The sequence below is a fragment of the Eucyclogobius newberryi genome, unplaced genomic scaffold (assembly GCF_026437365.1).
Source record: "Eucyclogobius newberryi isolate DKJ021-1_F unplaced genomic scaffold, fEucNew1.0.hap1 SCAF_2, whole genome shotgun sequence".
In the NCBI taxonomy this organism is placed as follows: Eukaryota; Metazoa; Chordata; class Actinopteri; order Gobiiformes; family Gobiidae; genus Eucyclogobius; species Eucyclogobius newberryi.
In genome coordinates this window covers 749762-760698 of record NW_027315834.1, presented here as the reverse complement: position 1 = coordinate 760698, position 10937 = coordinate 749762, and the positions used below count along the sequence as shown (strand labels likewise).

At 49.7% G+C, this 10937-nt stretch overlaps 1 protein-coding gene across 1 annotated transcript in view; it reads right to left on the bottom strand.

Annotated features, from left to right (window-relative positions):
• Positions 1–2204: 2204 nt before the first annotated feature.
• Positions 2205–10937, bottom strand: part of LOC140367926 (ras-related protein Rab-27B-like) — a 35926-nt gene continuing 27193 nt past the window's right edge. Inside the window, exons 4-6 of the mRNA XM_072454712.1 lie at positions 10575–10678; positions 4259–4382; positions 2205–2576 (exon numbers count right to left, since the gene is read on the bottom strand). Coding sequence (XP_072310813.1) covers positions 2390–2576; positions 4259–4382; positions 10575–10678 — 415 coding nt within the window. The 3' untranslated portion in view covers positions 2205–2389. The remainder of the gene's footprint in view (positions 2577–4258; positions 4383–10574; positions 10679–10937) is intronic.

Sequence of the window (10937 nt, the reverse complement as noted above, 5' to 3'; positions counted from 1 at the left end):
AGAGAAGTTGCTTACTTACTGTTCACTTAATACAAAATATATTGCAATCTGTTTCTTTGTAACCAACTCTACTTTGCCTTCCACCAATCACACGCCCACTAACCCTAACCCACCAATCACACGCCCATTAACCCTAACCCACCAATCACACGCCCATTAACCCTAACCCACCAATCACACGCCCACTAACCCTAACCCACCAATCACACGCCCATTAACCCTAACCCACCAATCACACGCCCATTAACCCTAACCCACCAATCACACGCCCATTAACCCTAACCCACCAATCACACGCCCACTAACCCTAACCCACCAATCACACGCCCACTAACCCTAACCCACCAATCACACGCCCACTAACCCTAACCCACCAATCACACGCCCACTAACCCTAACCCACCAATCACACGCCCACTAACCCTAACCCACCAATCACACGCCCACTAACCCTAACCCACCGATCACACGCCCACTAACCCTAACCCACCGATCACACGCCCACTAACCCTAACCCACCAATCACACGCCCACTAACCCTAACCCACCAATCACACGCCCACTAACCCTAACCCACCAATCACACGCCCACTAACCCTAACCCACCAATCACACGCCCACTAACCCTAACCCACCAATCACACACCCACTAACCCTAACCCACCAATCACACGCCCACTAACCCTAACCCACCAATCACACGCCCATTAACCCTAACCCACCAATCACACGCCCATTAACCCTAACCCACCAATCACACGCCCATTAACCCTAACCCACCAATCACACGCCCACTAACCCTAACCCACCGATCACACGCCCACTAACCCTAACCCACCAATCACACGCCCACTAACCCTAACCCACCAATCACACGCCCACTAACCCTAACCCACCAATCACACGCTTACTAACCCTAACCCACCAATCACACGCCCACTAACCCTAACCCACCAATCACACGCCCACTAACCCTAACCCACCAATCACACGCCCACTAACCCTAACCCACCAATCACACGCCCACTAACCCTAACCCACCAATCACACGCCCACTAACCCTAACCCACCAATCACACGCCCATTAACCCTAACCCACCAATCACACGCCCACTAACCCTAACCCACCAATCACACGCCCACTAACCCTAACCCACCAATCACACGCCCACTAACCCTAACCCACCGATCACACGCCCACTAACCCTAACCCACCAATCACACGCCCACTAACCCTAACCCACCAATCACACGCCCACTAACCCTAACCCACCGATCACACGCCCACTAACCCTAACCCACCAATCACACGCCCACTGCGTCACCACTTGGGGCATTAGTGTAGTGTCCAGAATTTCCATTTGTCCGACTTGTGCAAACTTGGTGCTCATGGTTCATGTGCAACAGTCGGACGTCACATGAAAGCACCATGAGTTTGGGATTGAGCAGGCTCTGTGCACAATAGTACCAGGCTAGCTCAGTGTTAGCATCATTACTTCCTGTCCTTTTCAAATGAATGCGTACTTAAAGTTCCGGCAGGAGACAGCGGCCTGTGGGTGTATTTGTGTGAGGTGAGGACACTTATGTATTTGTGTCTCAATGCTAACGCTAATGCTAATTTTGAGGCATAAAAAACAAATAATAAAAATTAGGTAGTCTACAAATAAAAACAGTTGGTCAGTCTTAGAATGTCTCTTAGAATTATATTTGGTTGTTTGATATTTTACAATTGAATAAAAGTTAGCATTAGCTTAGCTCCGCTGTGCACGGAGCCCATTCAGTTTGACCCGCCATTTTACCCGCCATGGTAGTTTTCTAAAATATGTGTAATTGTATTCTGATCCTCATGTACTTGATAGTTTTGAGCTCTTTTATGGGACAAGCGTCGAGCACTTTATTCAACTCATCTCTGATCGACCAAGAATGTCTTTAGTCCACTACAGCCCGACCAAAATCATTTAAATGTCCTGAATTTGAGGTCATAGTTTCAGCTGAGGATGATAGCAAATAACTGAATGATGTCATTGTTTTATAAAGAAGTAATCAAAGAGAAAATCCACATATGTTGAAGCTTATCGTTAAAGACATCTTCATCTTTACATCTAACAACAGAATGCGGCTGCCAGTTTTAATAATGTTATAATTAGTATTGATATAGAAAACAAAACAAAGTCAGGTCCTTTCATTTGTGCTGACAGAGAAGTTTAGCTTTGTGCCAGTTTTTTTCATGTGGATCAGTGACTCCAGGTCCATCCACACAATGGTATAATAGAAGGTTGGAATGTGTTGGGAGACTGCTTCATGACGAAAGACAAACATGCACCAAGGCCAAAGGAAAGTAGGCGGGTCTAGGGTGGGGAGCAGCTGATTGGTTGCTTCCTGACGGTGTCTAACATGCACATTTCTTCTCATTAGTCTGTGGGGCACCAAGTTTGGCCGAGCCCGTCCCGTTGGCTGGTTCGGTCGGGGGTTTGTCCACGCACTGCTCCATCCTCTTCATGACCAGGTCCAGCAGCGTGATGACCGCCTTGTCCACCTCCACGCCGGTGGCAGCGCTCGTCTCGAAGTACGGGATCCTGCAAGGGACACATGGATCAGGACCAGAATCCAGAAGAGTGAATGTTCTGGTTACAATAGAATCATGACAATTATATTATTTTTACTTCAATTTATAGTCCAAAGAAACTATGGACGAGGATTTTTTAGACAGCATGAAATTCCTGTTTAACGTATTTTAAACCAGGAAACACTTTAAGACAGTGGTCCGCAAACTGCGGCCCGCGGGCCACATCCTGCCCGTTGGGCCTTTCAATCCGGCCAGCCAAGCTTGTCCAAGTTATATTAAAATATAATTCTTATTTATTTAAATTTTTTAATTGCCGTTCATTTTACCTTTCGCCTGTAATGCCCACATTTCCCCAAGAGATGTCACTGTTCCTTCTCACTGTCCCCCCCCTCCTGCGCAGCTGTGCACTGCTCGCACTTAGTGCACTGCTGCTTGCACATAGTGCGCTACGCGCACAAGAAAATCTATGGCGCGCAGAAAATAAAATCACCACAAACGGCCACCGGGGCCAATCAAGCAAGTGTTTGACACTGAAGAAGACTCTTGTGGACAGTAGAAGCTCTGTCCAGGGGACACGTCGTGTTCTCTACATTTTTAGTTTCAAAGTGTGTTTTATTACAAACAGAATCATATTCACTGAGAAATTAGTCTTATTAGTCCCGCAGCGCGGGCACGTTCAATAGACAAATGAAGCCTGCGTAAGTTCACCTGGAAGACCTAACCTAAATGGGCGTCCGCCTGTCCGTCTGTGAGAGTCAGATCCCTCACTTCACCATGGACTCTTCCAGGTTTCTGCGCTTATCCCAAAGAGGTTATGCAATTTTTCCTGGTCAAAGAAGGAGGGTGAAAGGACGGGGGACGTCCGCGTCATGGCCCCTACACCTGCTCCTCATCCCCAATCAACGCTCTCAGTCACTCCTCCCCGCTCCAATCAACACACAGGCGGTGGCATTTAAGCGCTCAGGCTGATGGCTCAGTCGCTTCAAACCGTATCTGCGACCCCCCACCTCCCCTGCTCCTCCTCTGCATCTATTATTCTCTCTACCTTCTCTCCACATCTACCACCACCAGTCTCCAGGCTCCGGGGGAAAGGTATCTAATTCAATCAGATCATGGAGTGCCCATGATCGCTACGCCTTCCACCGGGGTCTGAGCGCCAAATAAACTTTGCAATAAAGTTCGCTAAAACATCTTTTCTGCTTTTGTGTCTCAGTCTCTCCAGGGTGAGTCACTGGTGTGTCACTATTGTGTAAATGAGACTTTCTTGGCCAGACCTGACTCACGAGTCAAAGACACATGTGCATCATTATCTGGAGCATATTTCTGTGTAAATATCTCATGTCACAGTAACACTCACTTGATGAGTACGAGCTCAGGAGCAGATGATCCTGATGTGAAGACACAGGTAAATCAGTCACACAGAGTCATCAAGGACAGAGGGGACACTAGAGACAGAGGGGACACTAGAGACAGCTGTGATTTGTTCTAAAGCGGGTCTAAAGCAGGACTAAAGCGGACCGCAGGGTGCCCCGCGTGCCCCACGAGACCCCCGGTTTAAAAGACGCATCACTACTGCGTTCATTTATGTGTAAATATCTCATGTTACAACATGGGCACCTGCGTTTATGACAGGTGCGGCCCTGTTGCCCTTCACATGCACACAGGGGAGAGCAGGATGTGTGAGAGACCTACCCGTACTTATCGGCCAGCTCCAGCGCCTGCTTCTCCTGGACCTCCCTCTGATCTGCCAAGTCCGCTTTGTTTCCAATCAACACGATGTCTGGGTTTTCACAGTAAGCATTGGCCTGCAGCTGACCTGGAACACATGACACACCCTCACATAGAGCTCACATAGAGCTCACATAGAGCTCACATGGAGCTCACATGGAGCTCACATGGAGCTCACATGGAGCTCACATGGAGCTCACATGGAGCTCACATGGAGCTCACATGGAGCTCACATGGAGCTCACATGGAGCTCACATGGAGCTCACATGGAGCTCACATGGAGCTCACATAGAGCTCACATAGAGCTCACATAGAGCTCACATAGAGCTCACATTGAGCTCACATTGAGCTCACATTGAGCTCACATAGAGCTCACATAGAGCTCACATTGAGCTCACATAGAGCTCACATGGAGCTCACATGGAGCTCACATGGAGCTCACATTGAGCTCACATTGAGCTCACACACCCTCACATAGAGCTCACATAGAGCTCACATAGAGCTCACATAGAGCTCACATAGAGCTCACATTGAGCTCACATTGAGCTCACACACCCTCACATAGAGCTCACATAGAGCTCACATAGAGCTTACATAGAGCTCACATAGAGCTGACATGGAGCTCACATAGAGCTGACATGGAGCTCACATTGAGTGTCCCAGAGGTTGACACATATTCAGAAGGTTCTAGATGAGCTACATGTGAATATTGAATGTATTTCTGGTTTGCTTTTGGCTCTAACTGCACAGTTCAGTCGCTGTCGAGCTGAACAAAAAGACCTCTGGAATGATGGTTGTATCTTCCATCTTTAATAGAAGTTCAACTGGGGAGACATTTTCACCTGGGGAGACATTTTCACCTGGGGAGACATTTTCACCTGGGGAGACATTTTCACGTGGGAGACATTTTCACGTGGGAGACATTTTCACCTGGGGAGACATTTTCACCTGGGGAGACATTTTCACCTGGGGAGACATTTTCACGTGGGAGACATTTTCACCTGGGGAGACATTTTCACGTGGGAGACATTTTCACCCTGCAGACATTTTCACCTGGGAGACATTTTCACGTGGGAGACATTTTCACGTGGGAGACATTTTCACGTGGGAGACATTTTCTCCTGGGGAGACATTTTCACCTGGGAGACATTTTCACCTGGGAGACATTTTCACCTGGGAGACATTGTCACCTGGGGAGACATTTTCACGTGGGAGACATTTTCACCTGGGAGACATTTTCACCTGGGGAGACATTTTCACCTGGGAGACATTTTCACCTGGGAGACATTTTCACCTGGGAGACATTTTCACCTGGGAGACATTTTCACGTGGGAGACATTTTCACCTGGGAGACATTTTCACCTGGGAGACATTTTCACCTGGGGAGACATTTTCACCTGGGAGACATTTTCACCTGGGAGACATTTTCACCTGGGAGACATTGTCACCTGGGGAGACATTTTCACGTGGGAGACATTTTCACCTGGGAGACATTTTCACGTGGGAGACATTTTCACCTGGGGAGACATTTTCACCTGGGAGACATTTTCACCTGGGAGACATTTTCACCTGGGAGACATTTTCACCTGGGAGACATTTTCACGTGGGAGACATTTTCACGTGGGAGACATTTTCACCTGGGGAGACATTTTCACGTGGGAGACATTTTCACCCTGCAGACATTTTCACCTGGGAGACATTTTCACGTGGGAGACATTTTCACGTGGGAGACATTTTCACCTGGGAGACATTTTCACCTGGGAGACATTTTCACCTGGGAGACATTTTCACCTGGGAGACATTTTCACCTGGGAGACATTTTCACGTGGGAGACATTTTCACCTGGGAGACATTTTCACCTGGGAGACATTTTCACCTGGGAGACATTTTCACCTGGGGAGACATTTTCACCTGGGAGACATTTTCACCTGGGAGACATTTTCACCTGGGGAGACATTTTCACCTGGGAGACATTTTCACCTGGGAGACATTTTCACCTGGGGAGACATTTTCACCTGGGAGACATTTTCACGTGGGAGACATTTTCACCTGGGGAGACATTTTCACCTGGGGAGACATTTTCACCTGGGAGACATTTTCACGTGGGAGACATTTTCACCTGGGAGACATTTTCACGTAGGAGACATTTTCACCTGGGGAGACATTTTCACCTGGGAGACATTTTCACCTGGGAGACATTTTCACGTGGGAGACATTTTCACCTGGGGAGACATTTTCACCTGGGGAGACATTTTCACCTGGGAGACATTTTCACGTGGGAGACATTTTCACCTGGGAGACATTTTCACGTGGGAGACATTTTCACGTGGGAGACATTTTCACGTGGGAGCAGAGAAAGCACCGTCTCTACATCAGAAACTCTGGACAAACCAGGCGCTTGTTTTGACTGATGAACTGGATGAGCCACAAAACCTGTTGATTGTCCGTATTCCAGAGGACACTGAGGGAACACTGAGGGGACACTGAGGGGACACTGAGGGGACACATGTGGTCAAGTGTATGGAGACATACACCCACCGGCCACTTTATTAGGTACACCTGTCCAACTGCTCGTTAACGCAAATTTCTAATCAGCCAATCACATGGCAGCAACTCAATGCATTTAGGCTGAAGACTTGGTCAAGAGGATCTGCTGCAGGTCAGAGGTCAGAACGGGGTAGAAAAGTGATTTCAGTGACTTTGAATGTGGCGTGGGTGATTTTCACACACAACCATCTCTAGGGTTCACAGAGAATGGTCCGAAAAAGAGAAAAAATCCAGTGAGCGCAAATGCCTTGTTGATGCCAGAGGTCAGAGGTCAGAGGTCAGAGGTCAGAGGAGAATGGCCGGACTGGTTCCAGCTGAAAGGCAACAGTAACTCAAATAACCACTCGTTACAGCCGAGGTGCAGAAGAGCATCTCTGAACGCACAACACGTCCAACTTTGAGGCGGATGAGCTACAGCAGCAGAAGACCACACGGGGGCCACACGGGGGCCACACCGGGGGACCACACGGGGGGCCACACGGGGGGCCACACGGGGGGCCACACGGGGGGCCACACGGGGGGCCACACCGGGGGCCACTCCTGTCAGCTAAGAACAGGAAACTGAGAATACAATTCCCACACAAAGTACAGGATCACCAAAATTGGACAATAGAAGATTGGAAAATGGAGCCTGGTCTGATGAGTCTCAATTTCTGCTGCGACATTCGGTGATCGGGTCAGAATTTAGTGTAAACAACATGAAAACATGGATCCATCTGGCCTTCAGGCTGGTGCTGGTGGTGCTGGTGGTGCTGGTGGTGGTGCTGGTGGTGTTGGTGGTGGTGCTGGTGGTGGTGCTGGTGCTGGTGCTGGTGGTGCTGCTGGTGCAGGTGGTGGTGCTGGTGGTGTTGGTGGTGGTGCTGGTGGTGGTGCTGGTGGTGGTGCTGGTGCTGGTGCTGGTGGTGGTGCTGGTGGTGCTGTTGGTGCAGGTGGTGGTGCTGGTGGTGTTGGTGGTGGTGGTGCTGGTGGTGGTGCTGGTGTTGGTGGTGGTGCTGGTGGTGCTGGTGGTGGTGCTGGTGGTGTTGGTGGTGGTGCTGGTGGTGGTGCTGGTGCTGGTGCTGGTGGTGCTGCTGGTGCAGGTGGTGGTGCTGGTGGTGTTGGTGGTGGTGGTGCTGGTGCTGGTGGTGCTGGTGGTGCTGGTGGTGCTGGTGGTGCTGGTGGTGGTGCTGGTGGTGTTGGTGGTGGTGCTGGTGGTGGTGCTGGTGGTGGTGCTGGTGCTGGTGGTGGTGCTGGTGGTGCTGCTGGTGCAGGTGGTGGTGCTGGTGGTGTTGGTGGTGGTGGTGCTGGTGGTGGTGCTGGTGGTGCTGGTGGTGGTGCTGGTGCTGGTGGTGCTGCTGGTGCAGGTGCTGGTGGTGCAATGGTGTGGGGGATATTTTCTTGGCACACTTTGTGCCCCGGGTCAACGCCACAGCCTGAGTGTTGTTGTTGACCATGACCACAGTGACCATCGTCTGATGGACACTTCCAGCAGGATAACGCGCCATGTCATAAAGCACCAATCATCTCAGACTGGTTTCTTGAACATGACAATGAGTTCAATCTAATGACCTCCACAGTCACATGACCTCCACAGTCACATGACCTCCACAGTCATATGACCTCCACAGTCACATGACCTCCGCAGTCACATGACCTCCACAGTCACATGACCTCCGCAGTCACATGACCTCCACAGTCACATGACCTCCACAGTCACATGACCTCCACAGTCACATGACCTCCACAGTCACATGACCTCCACAGTCATATGACCTCCACAGTCACATGACCTCCACAGTCACATGATCTCGATGATGATGGATGTGCAGCCGACAAATCTGCAGCAGCTGCTGATGCATCAGGTCAAGATGGACCAAACTCTGAGGAATGTTTCCAGTGCCTTGTTGAATCTGTGCCACGAAGGATTAAAGCAGTTCTGAAGGCAAAAGGGGGTCCAACCCGGTACTAGCACGCTGTACCTAATAAAGTGGCCGGTGAGTGTAGATCCATGAATATCTAAAAGTTCAAACAAAAGCTGACCCGGAACTAAAGTCCAAGACCTGTTCTTTGGAAGTTGTGTGTGAATATGAAGCGTGTCATGACTTCATCCTGATATGTCTCCTCCCATTCTCTGGGATGCATCTAAGGCAGTTTGGAGGGGCAGGGTCATTGCTGTTGCCTCGGCCAAAAAGAAGGAAGAAAAAATAAAAGATTTACAAAACAAACTAAAGCAGATGCAAACTAAAATAGCAGGAAACAAGGATCCTCAAATTCTACAGGTAATGAATAAGACAAGAGGCGAGATTAATGACCTCACAGGAAATCATTCAAAACATTCTCTTCATCAAAGATATTATGAAAGTGGTTTAAAATTCACAAAGGTATTAGCTTGGAAGCTAAGATACGAGATAGATTAGAGCTTTATACACTCTGAGGTGTGTCTTTAGAGCTTTATACACTCTGAGGTGTGTCTTTAGAGCTTTATACACTCTGAAGTGTGTCTTTAGAGCTTTATACACTCTGAGGTGTGTCTTTAGAGCTTTATACACTCTGAGGTGTGTCTTTAGAGCTTTATACACTCTGAGGTGTGTCTTTAGAGCTTTATACACTCTGAGGTGTGTCTTTAGAGCTTTATAACACTCTGAAGTGTGTCGTTGTGTGTGGAACATACTCTGGATGGGTGTGGTTGTGTAGATGGGTGTGGTTGTGTAGATGGGGTGTGGTTGTGTGGATGGGTGTGGTTGTGTAGATGGGTGTGGTCTTGTAGATGGGTGTGGTTGTGTGGATGGGTGTGGTCTTGTAGATGGGTGTGGTTGTGTGGATGGGTGTGGTCTTGTAGATGGGTGTGGTTGTGTAGATGGGGTGTGGTTGTGTGGATGGGTGTGGTTGTGTAGATGGGTGTGGTCATGTAGATGGGTGTGGTTGTGTGGATGGGTGTGGTTGTGTAGATGGGTGTGGTCTTGTAGATGGGTGTGGTTGTGTAGATGTGTGTGGTTGTGTGGATGGGTGTGGTTGTGATGGGTGTGGTTGTGTAGATGTGTGTGGTTGTGTAGATGTGTGTGGTTGTGATGGGTGTAGTTGTGATGGGTGTGGTTGTGATGGGTGTGGTTGTGTGGATGGGTGTGGTTGTGTAGATGGGTGTGGTTGTGATGGGTGTGGTTGTGATGGGTGTGGTTGTGATGGGTGTGGTTGTGTGGATGGGTGTGGTTGTGATGGGTGTGGTTGTGATGGGTGTGGTTGTGATGGGTGTGGTTGTGTAGATGGGTGTGGTTGTGTAGATGGGTGTGGTTGTGTAGATGGGTGTGGTTGTGTAGATGGGTGTGGTTGGGTGTGGTTGTGATGGGTGTGGTTGTGATGGGTGTGGTTGTGATGGGTGTGGTTGTGATGGGTGTGGTTGTGATGGGTGTGGTTGTGTGGATGGGTGTGGTTGTGTAGATGGGTGTGGTTGTGTAGATGGGTGTGGTTGTGTAGATGGGTGTGGTTGTGTAGATGGGTGTGGTTGTGATGGGTGTGGTTGTGATGGGTGTGATGGGTGTGGGTGTGATGGGTGTGGTTGTGATGGGTGTGGTTGTGGTTGTGATGGGTGTGGTTGTGATGGGTGTGGTTGTGATGGGTGTGGTTGTGATGGGTGTGGTTGTGATGGGTGTGGTTGTGATGGGTGTGGTTGTGATGGGTGTGGTTGTGATGGGTGTGGTTGTGATGGGTGTGGTTGTGATGGGTGTGGTTGTGATGGGTGTGGTTGTGTGGAACATACTCATCCAGTTGCGCACGTTGAGAAAGCTCTGTTGGCTGGTGAGGTCAAACATGAGGAGGAATCCCATGGCGTCTCTGAAGAAGGCTGTGGTCAAGCTCCGGAACCTGAGGGACACACACATGTCTCCTGTCCTGCCGTGTCCCACAACTGGAGGTGTGTGTGTCTCACCTCTCCTGTCCTGCCGTGTCCCACAGCTGGAGGTGTGTGTGTGTGTGTCTCACCTCTCCTGTCCTGCCGTGTCCCACAACTGGAGGTGTGTGTGTGTCTCACCTCTCCTGTCCTACCATGTCCCACAGCTGGAGGAGTGTGTGTGTGTCTCACCTCTCCTGTCCTGCCGTGTCCCACAGCTGGAGGTGTGTGTGT